Source organism: Lasioglossum baleicum, chromosome 16 (genome assembly GCF_051020765.1).
Source record: "Lasioglossum baleicum chromosome 16, iyLasBale1, whole genome shotgun sequence".
Classification (NCBI taxonomy): Eukaryota; Metazoa; Arthropoda; class Insecta; order Hymenoptera; family Halictidae; genus Lasioglossum; species Lasioglossum baleicum.
The window spans coordinates 7,549,410-7,575,544 of NC_134944.1; the positions used below are offsets into that span (position 1 = coordinate 7,549,410).

Sequence of the window (26,135 nt, forward strand, 5' to 3'; positions counted from 1 at the left end):
GGACAACGTGGGGATTCAATAGATGCCATTGGTCGCCAGCCATTGATCGATAGTGTCCTTGTTCGTGGCCAGCCAATCGATGCTGTTCTCGATCTCCTCGATGGCGTTCGCTTTCGCGACTTTCGTCACGCCGAGATCGCTATGTTGCCGAAAGAATTCTTTCGCCTGAAAAAATAATGGGATTTGAACTATGGATTTTAGAAAAATTGGCAAGTTGATATTAATTGAACGAACCTCGTGTAACATTTGTCGATCCTTGAACAACGAAACGATCACCAGAACAGCTTTTCCCAGATTGTAACCCTCGGCCACATACTTTTCGCGGAGACTGTCCCAGTGAGATCTAGAAATTGTCCTTTGTGTTTCAATAATTGGTGGACGAAAAGTTTGTTTATTACGAGGAAATTAATTTGATCAGAAAGTGTCTACATAAGTGGTTATATGGAACTTTATAAGATTCCAATATAAATAGTTAACTACTCTAATGCAAAATAAATATTTTCTAGTGCAGTCGGCACCTTTGTCTACGCTTGAAACTTTAAAACTAAAGTTTGGAGATTGCAAGTACTATATGCGAGTAATTAAAAGTTATTGAACGATTTTATAAATGATCTCAGGTGACTCAGCCGCAGGAGCTCGTACCTTACGAAGTCCCAGACCACCTTGACCCCCACAGGGCCGGCCGCCATCTTGATCAACACCTGCGCGAAGTCCTGTTTGCGGACGAGGCTGTCGTCGGTCGCTCGTTCGAGATACCTGAACCAGAAGACAGTTGTTAGTTACACGGCAGAGCAGTGTCGTTAAATATACTTATTATATATTTAACGTAACATTCCATGGTTCATTGGCTCGCAGGACGAAGTACGATGTTACTTTGAGAAGTTATAATAAACGCCATCGAAGGTCGAAACTTTCCTCGCTGCCCTACGTCTATCTTTAACTTCCGTATCTTCCGTTGTAAATATACAGAATATTTACAACGCGCACAGTCCGATGGAAAAATATATTATGAAGTTATCGAAATTGTCGAGATGCTTTCTTGGGAAAAAAGGACTAAATTCAAGCATTACCGTGAGTATCGCGTACGATTAAAATTAATATTCTAAAATATCCGTTCAATTTTCCATTGCTGTCTGTTCCCATTGCAGATTTCGTTCGCCGAACTCTATCGTCTATCGATTCGATTTGCCGCATGCACCGATAGCAGTTTCGCTGATAACGTCGATAACAATAGAAAAATATCGTTGAACAAACACATATTTTCCATGGAACATTCAGCCGGTTCTGTTTACTGGAATTTATTTCCAGGATTTAATCGGCCGAATGCTCCATAAATAAACGATACAATGTGGATATATTGATAAGCAGGCCCCGAGCGAGATAAGGTGCCGGTAATTAGCTAGTAATTGAATGGGAAAAGTCGACGGACCGTGTTAGGAGACTTTTATCTTGCAGACCGGCCAGCCCGGCGATTAGGCGATCCCTTTCTTGCGCGTCGGTTTCCGCCGCGAGCAGTTCCGACATCTTCTCGAATATCGATTCCACGTCGACGGATTTCTCGGCAAGACCTGTCATAAGCATCATGCCATAAATAATAAGGACGGGCCATTTATATTTATATTTTCTCCCTCACCGAACGGGTAAACCACCGACCGGATGTCCGCTCGCAGAGGTTCACCGTCCAGGAAGCTTCTCAGCTTCTTCCCGGCTATCTTCAGACAATGCTCGTGACCCATGCTGCAAGCTGCGTGCAGTATCAGCAAGCCCAGTTCTCTTGAAACAAATGCCAACGGCCTTTCTTAATTATCCGGCATTCACGATTGGTATAGTTACAGTGTACCTTTAGTTACCCCTAGTATTAATTTAATCGATTTCCGTGAAGTAGCACCTTTAACTTTTTGGACTCGAAGCAATTTTAATTAAAAAATCAAGATATTTCTTTCAACCCATATCACTTTTAATCTATGCAATCTGTTTTACATTGTGCACATCAAATTGCACCTGTTTTCTCGTACATTTTACCTTCATTTTACTGGTTTGGGTGAAATATAAACTAGTAAAACACCAGAAAAATCTAAGAATATTGCAATGTTGTTTTTAATGTAACCAAGTCATTAAGGGATGAAATCAATTTTTATATTATTCCTACAATGAATGTAGAACATTTCGTACATTATTCAGATCTACCGATTAAGACTCGAACTTTGCCAATCGCCGAATACTTTTATCTCGAAGATAACGACGCAACAGTCGTCCCAGCAACATTTTCGTCGTGCATGTGTATACGCGTTATATTATACAACGAGCGCCGACTAATGGCGCTGTTTTCATGTTAATTAATTTGTAGGAAGCTGATTATCGCAGGAGCCATCACGGTCAACGCGTTGATCCCTTCCCCGCTAATTGATCAATACAACATGCAGGTGGACTCGCATTTATACGTCGTTGTATAATAATCCCGAATGCGTAATAAGCCTGAAGGTCCATTTAAACGGGCTCGAAAATATCTATCGACGAAGCTGATATGAAATTGAACTAACCGATTCGGCAGCTTTCTTTCCACGGCGACGCGCCATCCGACTCGATGATAGATGTCGTCGACCAGTCTCCTAGCGTATATCTGTAAAAATTCATAGTGAATTACTGTTTCGAAAAAATCGTATGGAGACTAGGCTACCTGGAAACGGTTGTGCAACTTTGTTCTGCCCAGCAATCTGTTCACCTCGCTGAACCAATCAGCAACCACGGCCCAGGGTTGATACGATGTCTCGTTCGAGAGGTAGACTGTTAGGTTCATCGCGGTAGCATAATTCAAGCTCGACGCGTCCGCCAACAGGAAGGCGTCGTGCAGCAGATCGGCTCTGTCCGTGGGACTCAACGCCTGAAATATCAGATGATTGTACAAGTTCGTGCCCGATTTGAAAATAAAATTCAATGTTAAACTTTAAAGAATACAGCTTTATTTTTTTCTAACAAGAATGGCGACTATATAATTGATTAAGAAAGCTAAATTCATTAAAATTTAACCATTGAATTTTGTTTTCAGTTAGTTATCTCTTCCAGCGGTTGTTCAAACATCAGGTTTTCCAATCTCGCATTTTTCCGAAATAGTTTATAGAAGAAATTCTAATGTTTTCAACTCTAATGTTTTTACAGAGGTCTTAATTTATAATGGAAAATGAGTAATGGCACGCGAGTTAGGAACTGTCTTGAGTGGAAATTGGCTTGATCACTTGATGATTTCCGCGCAGCAAGTCGCCGAAGATGTTCCAGCTCTCCTCCGTGTAATTGACGACGTAGTACCCGACGGATCTGTGATTCAGTTTAATCCAATCCACCCTGTTCTCCAGAGTCAGTTCCACTGCAATCAGGTCAATTACCCATTTCGCACCACGGCGGAAACGGCGGACAGCGCGCGGCCAAGATCCTTTCTAAATCAATTCGATCGCGATCATTACCGCAGGAGAAGTTCGCCAGGAACCAGTCGAACTTCACGCCGTCCATCCGGCTGGTTATGTACTTCACGGGGATCGTCCAGCTTCCATCGCTGTAACGAGAAATTTGCCACCATTGTTATCTTATCATCATCATTCTTCCCCATCACCTCTATAAACATTAAATTTTCAGCCGAGTTTTCAACTTTGAGAATTTTTCCTGCCCCAACCACAACAGCTACGTGAACGATTTTTACATGGAAATATTCTGCACACTCTCCCGAATGTAGCAGTATATTTTTTACAACATTACGACCATTTACAATTGTTTGAATAATATTTAAAGGGAGAATGACACGATTGTACGTACTCGAGAGTCTCGTGAAATTTCTTGCTCGCAACGAACCGCCGCTGCGAGAGTCTGAAGATCTTCTGATCATAGATCAGATTGATCACCGGAAATCCCGGGAAGCTGGTCCACCGATTCATGAAATCAACGATATCGATACTGGTGCGGCTGCTGTTCTGCAGAATCTCGAACAGGTCGCGCGAGGCTGCGTTGCGAAAACGATGTGTCAGCAAATAGTCCCTGATCCCGTAGATGAACCTCGAGTTGCCTATCGCATCCTCGAGCATCCGGATCACTGCTGCAGCCTGCGATTCATAGATCATCTCTGAGAAGAGAAAATGCTGGCAAGACGATTTCAACGTTTCCTGGATCGCGGGAGTTACGCTTGGCGTCGTGGGATGACGCCACTGTCCAGGTTTCCTAATTTTCGACAATTTCTGACCTGGACGGATCTCGGTAAAAAGTTTTTTAACTCCACTTCTTCGAAATACATTCAACAAAAAGCGTTAGATCTCTGGCCGTACTTTTTGATAGGAGATCCGATCGAACATCTCCTGTATATCCTGAGGATCCTCGACGCGTTTCACGATCGGCCTGGCCCTGATCTTGCGGTCGTGTCTCATGGCAATGTACTTCGTATGCAACGGAAAAGAGTCTATCTAATGGAAAGATCGGATCTATGAATATGTACAATCAATTTATATATGACAATTCCTATGTCCTCTGTAACGGTAAAAAATCTCGAAACACAGAAGACATAGAAAGCTGAAATTTTATACACAGATAGTCGTTAGCCCAAAGAGGTGCGCGAATATACATATTATGATCCCGGAAATGCCTCAGGATTAATTGCTAAAATTAAATTAGTTATTTCTCTGTCCTCTGTAACGGTAAAAAATCTCGAAATACAGAAGACATAGATAGTTGAAATTTGGCACACAGACAGCCGCTAGCCAAAAAGGTATTCTACAGGATTAAGTGCTAAAAATAAATGATGCTAGTCTATAATAATGAGGGGATAGTACTGATCGACCTGGTTCCACTGCGGGAACACGAAGTCCAACGCCATGTGCTCCATGTAGGTCGCAAACCCTTCGTTCAGCCACAGATCGTTCCACCAGCTCAGGGTGACCAGATCCCCGAACCACATGTGCGCCAATTCATGGGCCACCGTGTGACAAACACTCCTCGTGTTCACGGTGGAGCTGTCGTTCTCCGTGTGCAATAATTCCGTCTCCCTGAAGGTGACCAGGCCCCAATTCTCCATGGCGCCTGCGTTGAAGTCGGGAATCCCTACCAGGTCTGAAGTTTGTTATTTTTATTTAGCATAAGTATCTACGGTTGAACTATCAGCAATGGTTACCTAGCTTGGGTAGAGGGTAGTCGATGTTGAAGACGGTCAGATAGTATTCCATAGTTTTCACGGCCACGTCCAACGCGAACCTGGTCTTGTTCTTGTACATCGGTCTCACGCAGACGTTCACAGGTATGCTGCTGCCATTCAGCACCGTCAACGACGACTCCAGACACTCGAAGTCGCTGACGAGGAACGCTACCAAGTACGTGGACATCGGCGGCGAGAGCTCGAAGTACGTCACTGTTGTGGAGCTGTCGTCTTTCATCGTCTCTGTTCTCTGGAACAAGTGCTTTCCTAATTTTTACGCATGCACAGATGACGTTGCAACTCACCGTCACTGGCATGTTCGACATCGCACGATACAGAGGCTTCTCTGTGTGAAGAATGCGGATCAGGAACGTGGACTTGAATCGTGGCTCGTCGAAACACGGGAAAGCGGTTCTCGCGAAGAACGGCTCGAACTGAGTTGTCGCTAACTTTCTGCGAAAAATTACAGTAGTGTAACACTAAACCTACCACGAGGGGTCAAATGACCCATTTTAGATATTTTATTTGTAGGTTTAGTATTAATCGTGGATCCTCTGTCCACTGGAAATTCGAATTACCTGATCGACCCACTGGGATCAGTATACTTGCTCAAGTAGAATCCGGACACCTTCCCTTTCAAACTCCCACTGAAATTCATCCTCAGGGAATACTGTCCAGAGGGAATGATACTGAGCGTTTTGATGACTATCATCTCGCGTTTATAGATGGGTGTCACTGACTTTATAGTGATCTCCGCTTGGGATCGTTGAGAGTACAGCTTGGTCGAGAGCACTGTCAAGTTGCTCGAGTGCAGGACGATGTAGCTTCGAGCCTGTAACGATTAATTATAGATTAATGAGGAAATTTGGGACTTGCGATTAGGTGTTGAAGTCTAACGTTTAGTATCTCGATGTCGATGCGGACGGAGCCGTGAAAGTCGTCCTTCCGGAAGTCTGGAGCGATCGCGATAACGTAATTGCTGGGTACGACATCCTCTGGCAGACGTTTGTCGACGTCCACAGGTTCGATGCGATGTCTTCCGGTACTCCCGGTCTCCTGAAGATCCACCAGCCGCGAGATCATCGCAATTAAGATAAACAGCCGGCCGATCATCCTCTTTTTCGAAACAATGACTGGCCTGTTCGGACGAGCCCCTTATCAACGCTCGGCTAGAAAAGAACTCTTTATTCAACGGAGCCTTACTAGCTGATTAAGAGTTTATAATTAAACCAGGCAGCGATGGCCAGATTGGTTAGCCGATCTGCTCTCGAAGAGAGCCACTCCGGAAGAATCGGCTCACTTCAGCTGGATTGGTAGTCGATCCCCGAAAATCGAAGAAATTAACTGCATCAGCGCTAAATTGAAAATTAAAAATTATTTAGGAGAATACAATTGATGGAGAATATTTCGAAAGACGTCGAGACGGATAATTTTTTATCTTTTTTACCGCAAGGGTCTCCACCGAAATATTAAACTCCAACGCGAAATCTGCATTTTTCCACTTGTTTTGAGATTTTTTATTTCCAATGACCAGGATTTTCAACATAAAAATCCGAATTAATTGCAGTATGCGTATCTGGGTATTTAACAAGTTTGCATTATTGTTTGCATATAAATGAACAGTGGCAATGCCCGTAAATCAACTTTTTCTATTTTACCACGCAACCACCCTAGTTTTTTCTCGACGTCGTCCCCTTCGAATTTTGTACGATATTTTCTATGAAATATCTAGACCTTGATAAGCCTCGAGTGGTATTTATCGATCATATTCGGAGAAGTTTACAGTTTACAGGCGCTCAACGGTTCTCAACGGAGAATGCCATGCGGAGGTGAAAGTATAGCAGCGGCTTGGTTTGAAGCGGAGCACCAATCGGAGGCCCCTGTGGACAAAGAGGGTCTGTTAGATAAGACATGGACGAAGATAATTCGCGAGGCGAAAGTAGGGGAATTATATAATTCCAGGCTAACCTTGGGAGGCGGTTAGTCTGCGGTTCGTCACTATTTCGCTCGGTCCTACGGTGAGTTCACGTGCAGTGTTCATTTTCATTCATTTATTCCGTGAAAAACCCTCTGCCTTGCATGGACTTTCGTGGCTGAACCGGCGTTGTTTTCAGATTAGCAAAAATGGCAAAGTACAAGTTGACGTACTTCAACGTTATGGGTTTAGGAGAGCCCATAAGATTCCTGTTGAGCTACGGCGGCGTTGACTTCGAGGACGTTCGATTGGAACACTCGTCCGCTGAATGGAACGCTATAAAGCAGAGTAATCATAGTGTGATCACTAGATTGCGATTATTTATGCAATTTGCCATTTTTGCAGACGAATTTCCAGAGAAACTGGAATCAAATAAAATCTTAGTTTTAGTGGTAGCAGCCTTCGCAGGTCTGGAATAAATAAATTCTGTCGAATTTTATACTCCGGCAGTTTTTGAACATTTTCAGGAGCCATAAATGCACAAAGATCCGCAGTATAGTGACCACTACGCTTCTAAAAATTTCTAAAAATGGTAGGGTATAAAATTCGACGGAATTTAGTAGGATTTTAATTTACATCTGAGCTGAAAAGACTATTACCACAGAAAACTGCAAATTGCATAAACATCCGCAGTCTAGTGATTACGATTTAACCCCTCTAATTTACTTATTCAAAATTATCTAATTATTTCCTATGAAAGCATCTTCGTAACTTCGATAATTGCAAAATCAAAGATCTGGAACCGGTCATTTCGACCGGTGTCGGTAGATCTTCCAAGGCGAAGATTTAACCCTTTGCACTCCGAATTAGTTTTCAATTTTCTTGCCAACAACCCCCTACTATTTTAAGTGTTTCATTTGAAATTTACTTCAACGGATAGTTCCTTCACTGCTATTTATTTGAAACAATTTTCTTTACTAATTATATTAAATATCAAACTTTGTTGTAATTTATATTTGTGGATCTTATATCTGTTTTTAACTAAAAAATGAGTAATTAATGAAATAAAGGAAGAACCATATATGTACATACATATAAAAACCCGTTCTATTTCCATTTTTCTTTCTCTGATGTCGAGATACACTCGACGAAGGAGTGCAAACGGTTAAACGAACGCCGAGCACCAATTAGAGCGTTCGGATACAGCAAGATTTTGGCTGATTTTCCAGCGACCCCGTTCGGCCAGGTGCCCACGTTGGAAATCGACGGGAAAGTTTACTCGCAGACGTTGCCTATCTGCCAATATCTCGCCAAACAGTTTGGTCTGCGTGGGACGACCGCTCTCGACGACCTGGCAATCGACGGAATCGCGAACGGCCTCCACGACTTCAGGAGACGTAAATATTGATTCGTTCGCCGGTCAAATGGATTTCTTTCCGGCGATGCTTGTCGCGTAAATAGCACCTGGATTTCTCTTGCTTTCTCTCTCCGACATGTTGTTCCTCTTCGCAGTCGTGGTGTCGAACTACTACAGGGAAACCGATCAGGCCTTGAAAGCTAAAAAGAAGTCGGACGTGTTCTCGAGGGTGATACCTTTCTACCTGAATACTCTGGAGGCTCTGGTCCAGAAAAACGGCGGTTACCTGCATGGAGGACAGGTGAGTACTTCTGGAGTCATTGGAAGATCGGGTCAAAAGTTCAACGACTTCTTCTGGCCAAGATTTACTTATTTTTTGTCACGTTGATCGTCGAAAGTACTTGTCGCAATACTCGCTGAAAGCTAATAAGTGTTATTATTAAATTGTGGATCTTTATAGAGAATATAAATTTGAATTTTGAAAATGTTGACCTACCGAATTCTGTTAGAATGAAATGCACAGTCTAGTAATTAGTGATTGTTAATATTTGATTACAGTTGAGCTACGCGGATCTATTTTTCGTCGCCATTTCGGACTCGTTGACGACAGTGTACGAATCCGACATCACAGTGGATCATCCTAACTTGAAGGCGCTCAAAGAGAAGGTTCTGTCGATTCCAAGCATCAAAACGTGGGTGGAGAAGAGACCGAAGCTATTGTTTTAGTTCATTCTTATAATAATTCGTTCTATTTGTCTTGTATAAGATTTTAATAAAACAAACACCGAGACGAAAAGCGCTGGAATTTCGCGGTTTTTTTAAGATCCTTTCTTTTATCGACCGTCGACCACTTCGGGACCTACGTTATCGATGAAAATCGAACATGGAATTAGAACACAAATGCTATTTTGAAATAACAGTTGATCGTTCGAAAAGAGAAGTACATATTTGATGAACACTGATATGAACTTATCTTATCTTACTTTAATTTTGTAAACCGCTTTTGTTATAGTTAATCTGCAGATTTGTATGCATTTATGAAGAAAGATTTGATGAACACTGATATACGAACTTATCTTATCTTACTTTAATTTTGTACTTCGCTTCTATTATAATTACACTGCGGATTTGCATGTATTTATAAAGAAACTGACTGGATGATGTACGAAAAATCCAAGAATACTGTGTTTTCAATGTACTTCACTTTTGAAATAATTAGACTGCGGATTTGTATGCATTCATGAAATAATTGACTGGATATATGAAACAGTAAAATATTAGAAAAATTCGAGAACACTGTTTTCAATGTACCATATTCATTACAGGATTTTTATTACAGGAAATTAATTTTCAATTAACTCCTCCTTACCCACAATCAATGCGCAATCTTCCATCCTCTAATACACTCTCTTATGACAATAACCAAAATTTTCTACGACACTCGATGATGTTACCACAGACGAGATAAATAAGTACAAGTGTAAACAGTAAACCAATCACCCAATGTATTTTTCTGTTTCTCGTTCGGGGGGCTCTAGCCTAAAGCCCCCTTCCCATTCCGTGTCACATTTGTAGCAGCTAAACAACGAGGTGAAAAACAGCGTCCTTCGTCCTTCTCTCGTCACCGAGTCCGCTGCAGTCCGCTGCTAACCAAAACAATCAGCACAGCGCAGCGCGGCCAAAGTCCCTCCTCTCCCCGCTACTCCGCCAGCGGGTATACATTATACATATGTATACATATAGGTATAATATCACGCAACTGTCATCGCGACATAGAACATTTAAAAGATTACCAAGCCATTTCGCGCGAGATCTCTTGTAATAGAGTTTACAGTCTGCCCAAATAAAGTGTGAATGACCGATTGAATTATAGAATTTATAAAGATGCTTCCACACACACCAGAAATTCTTCAATAAATTTCTTTATTCGATCACGTATTGTTATAAAAATTGTGAAAGATCTACAGTGGCTCACGAAAGTATTCGAACGCCCTTTAAAACAGAATAACTTTCTTATAATCGTAACAAACGACCTGATTTTTTATAATCAAATAGAAGCACTGGTTTATGAAATGATATGCAAAAAAGATTTTCCAAAAAATTATGATTTACAAAGTTACATGCAAAAATAAAAAAGTCATTTTTTAAACTTTTTTATTAGGGCCCTTAATGAAAATTTAAAATATATGTTTTGTAGATCTATGTTAGTTACACACATGCTGAAAATTTCATCGAAATCGGTTGACGCAGGAAAAAACGACACGCATCGAAAGATGTACGATTTTGTGGATTTTAAGCAGAAACTGATCAAAAATCGTGTAAAACTACGATTTTCCACATTTTTAATCGCTTGTAGCTCGTGTGTATGTCAATCGATTTTGACGAAATTTTCAGCATGTGTATAACTAACATAGATCTACAAAACATATACTTTAAATTTTCTTTAAGGGTCCCAATAAAAAAGTTTTAAAAAATGCCTTTTTTATTTTTGCATGTAACTTTGTAAATTATAATTTTTTGGAAAATCTTTTTTGCATATCATTGCATAAACCAGTGCTTCTAATTGATTCTAAAAAATCAGGTCGTTTGTTACAATTATAAAAAAGTTATTCTGTTTTAAAGGGCGTTCGAATACTTCCGTGAGCCACTGTATACAATTCAGTCTTGTAATTTTTATAAAACACTCTATATCCGATACATTTTGTAGCCGGTATGGTTAGTGTAAAAATCGACAAGCAAGTAGCACTTACCTCGAGTCACTTTTGTTCAAGCTGACGTCTTGACACTTCTTTTAAACACAGGTGCTCCTATCACAAAGTGCGATCCTCCATCTTCAATTTGAACCCTCAAACGTTCGAAAATTCCAATAAGAACACACACTAAAATTAGCTCGAAACTTTCTCTTCAAATCGTGCACAATTTTCTAGAAGCTGGCGTTTTCTTTCACTTCTCAATCGTACACAGAAGCGGTTCACACTACGAATCATAACGTCACTATACATATAAATAATCACGTAGTCACCTTGTTTATTGGTAGGTTAGTGGGGACAGTGTTCTCGGAACGTGTGACGTCATGTGTTGTTCCGAAAGGCATTTTTCGTGCAATGCAGTTGTCAACAACCCGTGTTCTCGATCGCGCGGGCCCCCACCACACTGAATCGACGACGCAATGGGCCAATCGTCTCCTCTCCCCTACACTCGGGTCCCAATCAGTGCTGAGATATTGTACAAGGTTTCTCGCGCATGCACGTCCAAGACAGTAACGTATCTATATTATGATGACGAGGTAGCGGAGTCCTTAGGCAGTTGTATTTATATTAGCGGGAAAGTACCAATATTTTACGGGGTGTTCAAGGTACACCATTTTATCGAGAATTCTACTTTACTAAGGTTAAAATCGCCGAGCATGCGCGAGAAATCTTGCACAATATCTCAGCGCTCGTCCCAATTCGGGAACAATCGCCGATCCTCGGGACTCTGTTCGTGTCTCTCGCCCCTCTCCTCCAATGAAAAATTCGCGAGGGTAGCCCCCACCACTACGGCTTATTTACGACCCTCGCGGAGTCGAGTGTTCGATATCATTAGTTTATTGAGAGTGAAAGTGAATAGACGCGAATTTCATTATTTGCAAGTGTGACCGTGTAACTCTGTGTTCGTGTCCCCCTCGTCATTTGTTATCAAGACGCAGAAGGTGTATGTACAAGAGTTCGACGCAATAATGTGATTATTACGTGGTACGTACCTTTTTCTTGTTTCCTCCTCTCGATAGGAATCATGATTAATTATTTTTATAATTAATTCTGTGTTTAAGTGAATTATTTATTTTTTACCGATCTAAATTTTGTCTCGAATCGTGTCGATGCCTTCCCACGGTAATTTTCTCTTGCGTCACGATGATCGGTTAAATGTAAACGAATTTATTATTTGTGTTTTATCGTGCAATAGAAATCTAGTTTATTTAAATTTGATTTTACATTCAACTTGAATGATTTATTGGCTGCACTGTACGTTCGGCAACCAGACATGGAACAATTTCTCTTATTTGATTCTGTAAATTTTGGCGCGAAAATGCTAAAAATTCAAGTTTCAAAGTTTGCTTGTGTAACCGGCTTCGCTTTTTAGACGACCCGCGAAACTGAGTTCATGCCAACATGGCGGTGCATTCACCTGTCAACTGTCAACGACGGTTCGAATCGCTCAAGTTTAAACTGTTTAAACAAGCATACATTTTGGAACCATTGATCTCGTAGGATTGAAATTTGGACTTTTGACATTTTCTCGCAAAAATCTACAGAATTACATAAGAAAGAGATAACAATTACTGGTTTCTGGAGGTACACGATAACCTTATTTTCTATTAATTCGAATTTATCGTTTGACGGTTGATCGATTGAATTCAATCGAATTTGTCATTTGTGTCTTATCCTTTAATAGAAATCAAGTTTGTTTAATTTTGATTTTACATTCTACTTGAACGATTTATTTTCCATTTTCTATTGATTCGGATTTATTGTTCGACGATTGATCGATTGAATTAAATCGAATTTGCCATTTGAATTTTATTGTGCAATAGGAGTCGAGCTTATTCCATTTCAGTTCAAATTAATTTTGATTTTACATTCGACTTGAACGATTTATTTTCTATTAACTCGTATTTATTGTTTGACGGTTGATCGAATTAAATTAAATGAATTTTTTTTCTGTTACAGAGTCTAAGGGAAAAGCATCCATCCATTGATCATATCGATAGCCTAGATGGAGAGACAACGTATCGTGCTTCAATGCGGAGGGGATGTAAGTACCAACATATCTTCCAATAAAACTTTATTATTGATAATTTTTATTATTGAACATTCTTTTCAAATTATTCATTTCCCGTGGATTCGTTGAAAATTAAAAATTATTTTGCCACAAATTAAAATAGTAGGATATCGTTGTGTCCCCTCTGCGTAATAAAAACGATTCTCAGATCAATACTTTAGTACGTATTAAATTTTTTTTGCGGTAACCTTTTGGGGGGCCAAGGGAGACCCAACATTTTTCTTAAATGGAAAATAGTATTGATTATTAGACTGCGTATCTTTATGTATTTATGCGTATGAAAATATTCAAAAAAGGCTAGAATATAAAATTAGTTAGAATTTTATACAATATTCATTTGTTTTGGATCTACAAAGGCTGTTCCCATTAAAAACGTATAGATGAGATTTTTAAAAAATAGATAAACATTTCCAGAAAAAGAAAATAAATAAAAATTTCCACTTTCTCACAATTCGCGTCGACAAAAATAGGAAAATGCATGAACATCTGCAGTCCATTGATTGTTTGTTATTATGATCCCCCTTCATTAAACTCGATAGCATTCAGGTACCTGAACCTTTTTTTTTTATTGCACATAGGTATAGAGTTTATATTTCATGGTTTAATTGACGGTATGTAATGCGTCTTCGGCCGTGCCGATCCCAATTCGGGGGAAATCGTAAATTTTCGGTGACAATCGGTCGCAGGGGTCCGTCCGCGAATTCATAATGCACGTGAAAGTCAAAGTGAACGCACGTACGTTTGGTTATCTCAGAGCTTCCCTCTGACCTTGCCCTTCGCGTCGGTGGTTATGAGAAGCACAAAATATACGACGCAAAGCAGGGGCCGTTACATGTGGTGCGTATCGTTTCCGTGTTGCATCATTCCATAGAAATCAAGATTATTTACCTCAATTGGTCTTAAAATCAATTCCGTGTTCAAGCGAATTATTTATTTTTCATTAATTTAAATTTATTGTCGAGTCGTGCTGCCTTCTCGCGATAATTTACTTTCGCGTTGTGACGATTAATTGTATTTAAATTCGTTTCGTGCGATAGAAATCGTTTATTTAATTTTCATTCAAATTAATTTGGATTCTATGTTCAACTTGAATTATTTATTTCGTAATATTATTTCCTAATATATTCCTATTAAATAAATAGAATTTATTTTTTCTGTTACACACAGAGAGTGAGGGGAAAGAATGCATCGATCCAACGACTGTATCGATAGTCGAGATCGAGACGCAACGAATTGTTCTTTCTTCAAGCAGGAGAGGACGGTGAGTACCATTATAAACCAATTAAACTTTGTTATTGAACATTATCTTTTTAAATTAATAATAAAAAATTAATAATCACGAATTATTAATTCACTTTCGGTCGATTGAAATTAAATGAATTTGTTCTTTCTGTTATAGAACCCTAAGGGTACAGAAAACTTCCAAGCTGCCAACCTGGATGCCTGAGGCGACGCACCTTGATTATTACCAAAGACGACATCGATAGCTGAGATCGAGGGCAACGTGTCGTGCTTTCTTCAAGGGGGAGAGATGTAAGTATTGAGAGATATCTTAATAATTAATCTTTATTATTCAACATTTTCTTTTCAAAGCATTAATAACAAATTGTACCACCTACACTTTTTATTTCGAAAATCATTTAAATAGTATTTAAATTAAAATCTTTTCATATCCCAATGGAATTTTACGAATCGATTTTAATATCTTTGGTTTTATTTTTTGATTTCAAGACTCTAACGCAGCTTCTCATCCCTCCAACAAGTAGTGAGTCAATAAACAATAGTTTTTTTATTATTCTATTTTTCTTGCGTAGTATATTTTGACGAGTCAGTGACCGTGGAAAACGCCAGGCGTTTTCCACGGGTAGTACATGATCTGTTTCTTAGCTAGGTAGGGTCTTTTTGTACGTCGCGTTTTTTTTCTATAAATATAAATAATTTCAATAATATATTGAATCTCCAATTTGCGGAAAGATGAAAATCTTCCGTAATTTGGAACACACTCACTAATCACTTTTAATCGTCAAGATAATTGTTTGTATTTTAAAATTACTTTAAATTGCTCGAAAACAGTTAATATCACGTACAAAAAGACGAATCGCGACGGATAGATTCTTTAGACGAAGCAAATTAACCTATACATATTACTTCCACTAGTACTTTACATTTAGTAAACTATTTTTTCCACTATTTCGAAATTTTGCTTCGTCTAAAGGGTCGTCCGAGGGTTTTTAAATATTTTTATAAAGATTAAAATTCATTAAACAATTTAAAGAGTTCATTTTACTAAAGAATTTAAAGAATTTAAAGAATTAATTTTATTAAAGAATTTAAAGAATTCATTCCATAATTAAATATGTGTTTTGTAACTTCATATTAAATGTTGAATTCAAAATAGAACCATTATACAAGAATATTAGCTCGTACAAAATCTAACGAATTCTTTTAGTTAGGATTTTCAGGATATTAAGATTCCCTGTTCGTTGCTCGAATCCTCTCGCGTGCCCAGGCGCTACTCGGGAGGGTGAGAGCAACGGGCACATGGAATATTGTTCTAATCACATGTGTGGCGACTGACAATGGTTAGTGTATCGTGCACGACGCATTTTCTACTTGTGTGTGTGTGTGTTGATAGGCAGTGGAATTGCGTCGCTTTTTTAAACTAGATTCAGTAGCACATATTCCTGTTGATCTGTGACATGCAACATGGATCTTTGTGGAATATATGTAGTAGTTTTCTCAATTCATTAAAAACAACGTGTAACATTCAAAATTACACGTAATTTAATTCTGTGTCAATTCAGTTGTTATTTTGATTTATTGATTTATTTCGCAATGACTACTGCCATTGTCAGTCGATTTCAGGAAAACTGGTACGTACATTAGAGTGTGCTTGTGATTCGAACGTTAGGGTGTCGGAGGCGTCCCGGGACGTTCTCTCTAGGTGTTAGGCTGTTGCACCCTGGCGTCTGTGTGGAGATCGTGTTGTGAATGTGTTGGAGAGCTTGTGTCTTTTGCCATTTTTTAAATATAGGGCTAGGTAGGTAGGTAACTTAACTTCTTGGTGTGACTGTTCGTTTTAAGTAGGTAGGGGCCGGGGCTGGCTACCGTTTTCTCTTTCGGGTAGGCCGCGATTCGCACGGTAGTCAGTCACCGGAAGAGCTGGAAGTTTCGTCTCGAAGCTAAATCGAACGAGGCATGACGTTCGAATTGATGCTTCGTGCTCGATTCTTCTTGCTCGTGTAGCTTTCGCGAACGCGGACGCGAACGCGCGCGGATTAGGGTCTCGAAACGTTGCGCACCTGCTCGATCGCACCAGCGGAACGATCGGCTTCTCTCGAAACTTGTGATCCGTTTCGGAAGTCGTCGATCGTTTCACTGCGAGCACGTTTAGGGTTTCAGTTGTCTGGCGGACCGCCGAAGAAAAAGAAGAGGCTATATGCCGAAGTGGCCCCGACAAACTGTCGCTCAAGAGGGCAACTACAATGGCCTCGCATCTTCGGATGCGAAGTCATTTCATTTATTTCTACCTTATCACTGTACTCGTCTGTAGAAGTAGTAGTAGTAGTAGAAGTAGTTAGTTGTACACATGGGCAGGCCTCGCCGCCCCAACGATCAGCGGAGATGGGCACGTCCGCGATTGAAATAGCGTTGCGAGAAAAAACACGGGTATTGCATTAGTCTATTGTGAACAGAGATCGAAGTTAGTGTCGCGGAAATATTCGCGATTTTCATACATTTCAATATAGATTCTTTAATTTTAGCGTTGCGAATGAAATAGTCGCGATTCTAATTACATTTCACTTTTATTTTTGCTTGAAGAAATATTTAAGATATAATATAACAATTTTATAAAAGTTTAATTCTCTCTGTTCGTTGAATTAGCGTTGCGCAGCAAAAGGGTCGAGTTTGTATTTGAGTCTTTCGGCATTTCAGGCGCCCATGCTCCAGCTGCAACGGACCACTGAAGAAGTGGTCGCAGTCGAAACGGCTGCCGGGTGTGGTGTAGGCATCCGCGATTTCGATTAGAGTTGCGAGAGAATAATAACGGGTTGAATTAGCGTAGTATTTGTGGAAATCGAAATTGAAGTAGAGAATGTCTGGGACGAGATTAGTGGATGTCCGCACCTACTCTTCAAGTAGGGGTGACCTCGCAGCACGTGACCGCGTGGCACCATCTCTGGCTGATAAAGTCAGCGTTACTAGACTTCGGTCTATACTCAAAGCGGCCAGCTCGTGGAGTGTATACTCACCAGTTGGAATAACGTTTTGAGCGAAGGGGCGCATCTGTCCTGGCGTTACGACGTCCAGGCGGGTGGATGGTGTCATTGCGTTTGGATCCGGGGTTGATCCTATGGGCTTGGAAACCCAGTCGCTAACTATCTTGCCTCGCCTCTACTTCATTTCGATTAGACTAGGATTTGCTTAATTACCGTTTTTGACAATGGCAAAGAGGAATAGTGGAGGAACCGGTCCTCTCCACTAGTAGACTTTGCCATTTATAATGCATGCCGCGAATGAATTAATAGGACGAATTAGCGAATTAGCGTTGCGAGAATTTGTTGTCGCGATTGCTTTAGTGTCGCGAAAAGTACCAACGCGTTGTTTTAAGGCGGGATTAAAATAAACGCATATTAGAAAACGCACCTCTCTAGAAAATCAGATTTAATTACAAGAGTCGCGATCTCGTATTAGAGTAATGAGTAGAGGACTGACATTGCAGGCCCAGTCGCGCTCGGAGCATGGAACATTTTTCAGAGACATTTTATGGATATCCAAATGTATATTTGGATATTACTTTAGTTTTTTTGATACCGTAAAAATGTGGAGCATACGCCCACCGGACCACTACGTAGAGTAGAAACGTATTGGTACGTTCCGAGGCCAAATTGCCGTAAGCAGTTAGCGCAAAATCACGGTGCACGTTGCCACGTTCAACTCCCCGCGGTGTGCCATAACACACGTCTCGTTTGCCGTTCCAGCAATGGAACTACAGTAAATTCTCTATAAACGCGAACGCATCGGGGGGATTTCTTCGCGTTTTTCGATCGTGGTCCTACTTTTTTCGAGCTTCAAAGGCCGAGCCGAACGTAGAGAAGGACAGCGCGTGTAAAGCGAGACCACGCGCGGGCCTTTGAACTGTGCCGGCGACTGCGACTCTCTGCGTCTCTTTCTTTTCTACACGCGCTATCCTTCCTTGCGCCCGAAACGTCCATCGTCACTTAAACCTCTACAGTTTAAATACCATCGAAGGAAAACTATCGAATTGGAGCGTTTGCATCCGTCAGGAAAAGGCACACTTTTTGTAGTTTTTCAACTGTTTTAAGTAATGTACGTAAGATTTATTTAAGATTTATTTAATTTTGTTTCTTATCAAAAAATTGTAATGGAGCGAGCGACGCGCGTGACTTGACACGGTGTTCGGTTTTGCGACATGATCGGTCATAGTTCATCGCGTCTTTATATTTGCGAAACCGAACGTTAAATAATAAAAATATAAAACAGTTCAGCATATTTTATAAAGTAATTTTTCTCGTTTTTTAATCTTTGCCTAGCGTCGAGATCGCGATTTCTCTTTCTTTTTCACTCGCTATATATACTCTTATGTTCTAAAGTCACTTCATATGTACATACCGTCAATTAAACCACTAAATTCTGTTCAAATTATATAGTGTTTGGTATCATTTTAATCAGAAAAATGCCAGAAATAAGGTAGTGAAAGTCCCATAACAGAATCATGGAAAATGAAGAAGTTTGACTGTTGGTGTAACGTTATGATGACTCACGGGCGTTTGAACTGTGCCGGCGCGCTGCGACTCTGCGTCTCTTTCTTTCACATACGCTGTCCTTCCTTGCGCTCGACACTGTCATCGTCAATTAAACCACTAAATTCTGCTTAAATTATATCGTGTTTGGTATCATTCTAATCAGAAAAATGCCAGAAATAAGGTAGTGAAAATCCCATAACAGAATCATGGAAAATGAAGAAGTTTGACTGTGGTGTAACGTTATGATGACTCACGGGCGCGTTTGAACTGTGCCGACGACTGCGACTCTCCGCGTCGCGTTTGTAGTGGTTCACACCGATATACCGAGCCGAGTCAGTGTATTAGTTTGGAGGGGATATTTTTTTCGCGTTTATCGTTGAAAGATTTTCGCGTTTATAGAGAATTTACTGTAGTGTTTCCGCTGTCGTTCGACAATACCGTACGCAAAAAGAAGACGTATTAAGTTACGTCACCTGTGGCGGTATGCACGACAATGCCATGGTGAGCATCGTATTAGCATCTAATGCGGTGCAAGCCATGGTGTTGGTCGTGACTTACGATGACGGAAAACGCTGTAGTTTACCTGAACGTAGCGACGTGTGCCTTTAGCCATTTGCCGGTGTGTGAGCGTTAAATGCAGGGAACGTACCACTGCGTTTCACCAGCATGTTTATTTTTTGGACTAACCCCCCACAACGTAGTGGTTCGATCGCGTTAGTAGACATACACGATGTGTATGTAAAGCGTATCGAACGCCTCGTCGGCCCGCAAGGTAAAAGACGGGGTATCTTTACGTTTAGTGCAGTAGCTTTGTCGACGGAATTTAGTTTTCATCGCGCCCTGCAAAACTGGTTTCTGCAATGTCCGAATCTATTATAATACTCGAAGTCGCGAAGTATAGTCTCGCGTGTACGGTCAGAGTTCACAGAACTGGATCGAATCGTTTAGTGTGAAACTTTTCCAATATGCAAATACTAGAAAATCCCGCCTTTTAGAGTTGCGATAAATAAAATGCCACACTGCACCCTCATATGACTGTTTCAGATTACTCCCAGCCGGTGTGGCTGCCCCTACATACTCGTAGCCATTGCTTTTCCCTTAGATTTGCGTAGAAAGAAATTAAAGTGCACGGGAGATTTTTTATACCGAATTTAATAAAATAGTGTTGCGACAAATGATGCACTGTTCGCGTTTTCAATAAGATATTTATTTTTTATTATTTGTAGATTAGCGTTGCGAAAGAATGATTCGGCTTGACTCCTCCCTATAAATTTAAATGGCTACTCGCGTTTCCATTTAGGGTTGCGTAAAAAGAAACGAAAGTGCACGGGAGTTTTTCGTTTTTGATCAAATAAATTAGCGTCGCGGTAGAGAATGCACTGCTCGCGTTGTTTTCAGATGTTCATTGCACACTTTGTAGAGTAGCGTTGCGCAAAAATGGTCCATTCGCGCGTTGTTTGAAATATATCGAGTGGACAATTGTATGGCAAAGGTGTTTCTTTTTTTTTTAATTTTTTTTGTGTGCTAATTCAAAATTAAGTTTGTTCCAGGTCACTTGTTTGCTACTAAAATAGCGAAGAGGAAACACTGGAAACTTCAACGATTCAGACGTCTTCAACGTAATAGTTTGTGATTGTCGTACATGTTGTATTGTTTCTGTAGATTATTATCTGTGTATGGGTTGCATGTGGTTTCATTTGTCGTTTTTGTTGCATATTCCATTTAATCAACTGTTTTCATTTCAGCAAAATTGGGTTAGCTACCCTGTAGACACCTATACACACACACACATACATACACACAAAATATAAAATATTGTTGAGTTACAAAATACATGGGGATTTGATAAAAAATCACAAAGTGTTAGCCAAAATGAAAGTAAATATGAAAAACTTTGTGATTTTTTATGTAAAATTCCTATGCATTTTCTACTCAACAAAGGATTAAACAAAATGAACAATTTTTACGTATACAGGGTGGGGCAACAACTATTAGCACCTCAGATATTTCCAAAACTATAAGTTTCACAGAAATATTTGCTGAAATGAAATTGCACAGTACGCAGGAGGCCATCCGGTGGCGATAATAGTTTTTTTGCAGATGGAGGTACTTCGGACATTTGAAGGTCACCTTCATTTTTTTAAATGGAATGAGGTATTTTTTAATACATCAATCGATGCAGCTGGACATTCGTTATAAAAAAGTACTAACCTATGTATGTCGAAAAGTTAGTAGTTCAGGAGATATTTCAATTTAAAAAACCCTAAAATAACATTACTGTCGTACTAAGACGTTAGTGTTTACTTACTTGTGTAACGACTTAGTACGACAGTAATGGTATTTTAGGGTTTTTTAAATTGAAATATCTCCTGAACTACTAACTTTTCGACATACATAGGTTAGTACTTTTTTATAACGAATGTTCAGCTGCATCGATTGATGTATTAAAAAATACCTCATTCCATTTAAAAAAATGAAGGTGACCTTCAAATGTCCGAAGTACCTCCATCTGCAAAAAAACTATTATCGCCACCGGATGGCCCCCTGCGTACTGTGCAATTTCACTTCAGCAAATATTTCTGTGAAACTTACAGTTTCGAAGATATCGGAGGTGCTAATAATTATTGCCCCACCCTGTATATACGACAAAATCAATAAAAGTGAAAAAATGAATAAAAAATATGCAAAAAGCTTAAATAAGAAAATCAGAAAATAAATAAATTCAATAAAATAATTAGATAAAAAGAAAATAAATTCAAATAAAGACGATTTAGGGGGTCGGACGGGTAGGCTCGTAATCAGGCCCTTCTTGCTACATATTCGTTTGTACAGTGGTCAAAAATAGAACCCTGTCAAATGTGTATTAGGAAGGGTATATATCTATACACAAAAAGGGATTTTTTTTATATTTTGTAATTTTGGAAACTTTTAATTTTCCGTCGGGTGGGCCGATAAAACCGCGCTCACAGTGGCTCCGATATCGGCCGATTTGGTAGACGTCCGACGCATCTGTCTCTTTTTTCGAGCGCGCGAAAAAGAGACACACGTCGGACGTCGGCCGAATCGTGCGACATCGGAGCTACTGTGAGCGCGGCCTAAAGAAATACTAACACTAAACCTACCATCACCGGTCAAAATGACCGGTTCCAGAATTTTTTATTTTTTATTTTACGACACTAATATCTAAAATCGAAATAAATTTTAAGAATTGGTAGGTTTAGTGTTAAGTGGGTGGTCGGGTCTCGCTCGCAGCAACCTCCACGTGGTGAGACCCGGGCAATCGGTGTGATTCTCGATTTATAATATTTTGTTTCGTAGAAATGTCACCAATTGCTCTATAAAATATTAAAAATCGACAATCACATCGAGCTAATGCTGCGAAAATAGAACAATTGTCGACATTATTTCAAAGTTTTTCTTTTACACCTTATGATTCTACTTCGTAGTTAAAAAATTTTATCGAGTCAATATTGTTCGAGCTGACAATGGGATTCTATTGTTTATTCCATGTGCTCTTGTGTTCCTTTTGAATCAAAGTTCCCCTACGATAAAGTACCACCTTTAATTCGAGTCGTCAAACGTTGAAACAATCTTACAATAAGATCCAGAGATTCCTCTTAAATTCTCGCGAATTTTGTCTGTTAAGACAAAGACCCTAGGAATGACTTTATGGTACGGTCGACCATCTGGTAGCTTTTCAGTAATTTTTTTTTATTGTACCATTATTAATTTATTACCGGGCCGTCGCCATTTCTTTGGTACACTTTAGCCATTTTTCTTTAGTAGGTTTTATGACTTAATCATTCAATTTAACCTCCCGGGTTCAAGAGACCGCATCATAAAGTCCCAGTGCCGAAGGGTCAGGTAGCAGGTATACAAGCAATACACGCTGCCCATTCACCCCTACGCATGGGGTGGGCCCACAAGTAGGCGGTCAGTAGGGTTAGGTCAACGAGCATTAAGGGGGCCGTCTCCTAGCAGATGACGGTCGCGCGTGAACACTCACACACCGCTAGAGTACACTCACACACCGCTAGACCACGTATACGTACGCGAGAATTGCTAGGATCAGGGAAATGCGTTCTGATTTCTCGATAATGCAAAGACGGGGGTTTTTATTAGTCAAAATCGCTAGATAAAAGATCAATCTAGTGCGCTGTTTGCTTCAAAAGTCGTTCTTTTACGTTTCCGAGCAATGATTTTGCAATATTCGGCTGCATGTTGCCCGTCGCATGTTGTCCGTTAGATGGCGCTGCAGTCACGCCGGCGTACTAGCCTCTCCGACGGGCAACATGCAGCCGAATATTGCAAAATCATTGCTCGGAAACGTAAAAGAACGACTTTTGAAGCAAACAGCGCACTAGATTGATCTTTTATCTAGCGATTTTGACTAATAAAAACCCCCGTCTTTGCATTATCGAGAAATCAGAACGCATTTCCCTGATCCTAGCAATTCTCGCGTACGTATACGTGGTCTAGCGGTGTGTGAGTGTACTCTAGCGGTGTGTGAGTGTTCACGCGCGACCGTCATCTGCTAGGAGACGGCCCCCTTAAGTTGCAGATTGCGCTTTTCGATTTTTCAACTCGATCTAATATTTCTTTCCAAGACAAAGTGCCTCTGTGAGGTATAATTGTCCGTGCCTTTGACGAGTGCTTTAAAATCCGGCTTCCTCGGACACATACCTTTCATCACCAACGAATCTCGTCGGTGATTTAGGTAGAAAGCATGGAACCACCGAAGAGCATCTCGTCGGTAGTGGAACTTATAGCGATGTGGTATTTCAGATCACTGTAAGTTCCACGTTATCCCCGTGTCCACCTGTGCCCACTTTACCTATGTCGCTGAATAGCACAGGAGCTGGCAGACTTCATAGTATCTCGTCAGTGACACTGATACGAACTTATCGTATCTTACTTTAATTTTGTACTTCGCTTTTGTTGTAATTAGTATTAGTATTATATTTGTATGCATTTATGTAATAATTGACAATAAAATATTAGAGAAATTCAAAAATACTTTTCAATGTGTGATATTTATTAGAGGATGAAATTAATTTTCAATCAACTCCTGCTTTCCCGCAATCAATGTACAATCTTCCATCTAATACACTCCCTTGTGATAATAACCAAAATTTTGTAAGATATTCAATGATGTTACACCTACACTTACAGTGAGCCACGATATGCATGTGTATAACTAACATAGATCTACAAAACATAAAACTTAAATTGCCATTAAGGGCCGAAGTAAAAAAGTTTTAAAAAATGCCTTATTTATTTTTGCATGTAACCTTGTATATTATAATTTCTGGAGAATCTTTTTTGTATATCACTTCTGTTAACAACAGGATATCAGGACTGGCTCGCAGGACTGTGGTTTGGTAACTTTGTGAATAACTGGTCGAGTGTGCGGATGTTCCTCGAGTTTATTATAAGAGCCTGACGAGTTCTCTTACAGTAGTTTTCAATACGGCGCACAGTGCGACCTTTCGTCCAAATCGGAGACAAAATCAAAGAACTTTCGATAGAAATGAGGTAGAGCGATGAATTTTTTTGAAATTAAAGCTGAAACTTTGCAGAATATGGGAAAAATAGGGAGATTATGGTAAGAACGTTTTTTAACGTTGAGAAAATTGGTTAAACTTGCACAATTTCAAGAAAATTGTGGTTACGCGCGGAAAAATTTTTTTTTGAACATGCTGTACTTCATTTCCCGTAGATTTTTTCACGCTGATTTCAAATCTGGTCTCAAAATTTTTCTACGACCTCAGGATATTGTAAAATCGATTTCTTGAAATTCTACATGTTTAACGAATATTCTCAAGGTTAAAAAACGTTCGTACCATAATCTCCATATTTTTCTCGCATTCTGCAATGTTTCAGCTTTAATTTAAAAAAAAATTTCATCGCTCTACCTCATTTCTATCGAAAGTTCTTTGATGTTGTCTCCGATTTGGACAAAAGGTCCCACTGTGCGGCGATTCGACTCTCACTGGTCTCTTGAAACCGGCACGCGAAACGGCAGCGATTCGGCATATATTCGTTACAATTCAATTTCGTCAGTCAGGAGCTGAGACGACACTTATTGTTAGACAAAGACGCAGGGTCATGTAACAAAAACTATCAACAGTCACGAGTGACGGAATCTTTTAAACACTTCATAAACCAATGATTCTAACCTGATTATAAAAAATCAGGTAGTTTGGTACAATTACAGAAAAGTTATTCCGTTTTAAAAGGCCCCGTTCGAATATTTTCGTGGCTCACTGTATATAGTTGCATAGTTATGCCTCAAATACACATTAATCTGTGGTCAACCAGGAACACAAAAATCTGCAGTTCCTCAACAAGAATATAAAAGAACTTATAAAAAGAAATTAAAAGTATCCAGATAAACAAGTTACCCACAAAACAGTCAAACACAGCGGTACAAACGATAAGAATCGAACGGAAATCGGTCGAGTACTTGTGAGAAACGGGACGGTTCGCGCGGCTAGTTTCGGTCGTTCGAAAATCGTTTGGTTTCGCGCGCTGTGTGCTGCGGAGAGGGTGGCGTCAGCTGGCGGCGGTTTGTCCAATGAGCGGTCTCGAATGATCGGTGCGCATGGTGGGCTGCGCGCGACCGTCTGGTAGCCGCGGAGTGAGCCGTCAGTGTGCGCGCCGCGGAGAGAGAGAGTCAGACAGACAGACATCTTGTAGTAGAATTTAGCGGCGGTGGTGTTTTCGACCGTGGGTGTCGGTGTCACGGTATCGTGGTCGCGGTGCTGCTAATTACGGTGTGGTCGCGGTCGTCGTGATAATCATCGTCGCCGTCGCGATCGTCGCCACCGTGACCGTGGTCGTCGTCGCGACCATCGTCGCCGTCGTCGTCGTCGTTGTTTTACCAGTGATCGAGTGGTATTCGCGCAGCTCTCGCGTAGTCGTCGCGCTCCGACCGATTCTTATCATCATCGGGAAGATCATCGGTGATAAATCCGCGGTAACGGCGGCTGTCTTCTCGCATAGGTGTCCCGGCTGTCAGGTGTTGGCGGTGCCGCGCGAGGCTCCGTCGTGCTGGCCGTGCAGCTCGCGTGGTCCAGCGATCCAGTTACTAGCCCCGCAAAAGGC

At 40.4% G+C, this 26,135-nt stretch overlaps 2 protein-coding genes and 1 long non-coding RNA gene across 4 annotated transcripts; 2 read left to right on the forward strand and 1 right to left on the reverse strand.

Annotated features, from left to right (window-relative positions):
• LOC143216892 (glutamyl aminopeptidase) lies at window positions 1-6,951 on the reverse strand. Of its 2 annotated transcripts, XM_076440459.1 has the most exons (18): window positions 6,826-6,951; window positions 6,615-6,743; window positions 6,065-6,522; window positions 5,746-5,999; window positions 5,473-5,620; window positions 5,147-5,417; window positions 4,817-5,085; window positions 4,308-4,442; window positions 3,805-4,088; window positions 3,459-3,547; window positions 3,234-3,361; window positions 2,678-2,881; window positions 2,541-2,620; window positions 1,634-1,773; window positions 1,430-1,568; window positions 643-756; window positions 235-343; window positions 1-165 (listed from the first exon to the last, which is right to left on the reverse strand). In XM_076440459.1, the coding sequence occupies exons 3-18, from the start codon at window positions 6,278-6,280 to the stop codon at window positions 16-18; spliced, it is 2,730 nt and encodes a 909-aa protein (XP_076296574.1). In that variant the 5' UTR covers window positions 6,281-6,522; window positions 6,615-6,743; window positions 6,826-6,951; the 3' UTR covers window positions 1-15. The 2 variants fall into 2 exon arrangements, with proteins under 2 accessions (XP_076296574.1, XP_076296575.1); XM_076440460.1 differs by lacking the exon at window positions 4,308-4,442 and having other exon boundaries at window positions 1-343.
• A 340-nt stretch (window positions 6,952-7,291) lies between these two features.
• Gsts4 (glutathione S-transferase S4) lies at window positions 7,292-9,235 on the forward strand. Its single transcript, XM_076440467.1, has 4 exons — window positions 7,292-7,430; window positions 8,312-8,479; window positions 8,595-8,740; window positions 8,998-9,235. Exons 1-4 carry the CDS (start codon window positions 7,292-7,294, stop codon window positions 9,163-9,165), a joined length of 621 nt encoding a protein of 206 aa, XP_076296582.1. The 3' UTR covers window positions 9,166-9,235.
• A 2,545-nt stretch (window positions 9,236-11,780) lies between these two features.
• LOC143216899 (uncharacterized) lies at window positions 11,781-18,247 on the forward strand. Its single transcript, XR_013010669.1, has 5 exons — window positions 11,781-12,173; window positions 13,149-13,233; window positions 14,428-14,521; window positions 14,660-14,793; window positions 14,992-18,247. It is a non-coding gene; the product is annotated as an uncharacterized LOC143216899 (long non-coding RNA).
• The last annotated feature ends 7,888 nt before the right edge of the window (window positions 18,248-26,135 follow it).

Coding starts and splice junctions, on each gene's coding strand:
- LOC143216892 (XM_076440459.1), bottom strand. CDS start 6,280: ATGATCGGCCGGCTGTTTATCTTAATTGCGATGATCTCGCGGCTGGTG. Junction 4,089..4,307: donor ATCGGATCTCCTATCAAAAA/GTACGGCCAGAG, acceptor TATGAATCGCAG/GCTGCAGCAGTGATCCGGAT. Junction 344..642: donor GTGGTCTGGGACTTCGTAAG/GTACGAGCTCCT, acceptor GACAATTTCTAG/ATCTCACTGGGACAGTCTCC.
- Gsts4 (XM_076440467.1), top strand. CDS start 7,292: ATGGCAAAGTACAAGTTGACGTACTTCAACGTTATGGGTTTAGGAGAG. Junction 7,431..8,311: donor ATGGAACGCTATAAAGCAGA/GTAATCATAGTG, acceptor CTGATTTTCCAG/CGACCCCGTTCGGCCAGGTG. Junction 8,741..8,997: donor GTTACCTGCATGGAGGACAG/GTGAGTACTTCT, acceptor ATTTGATTACAG/TTGAGCTACGCGGATCTATT.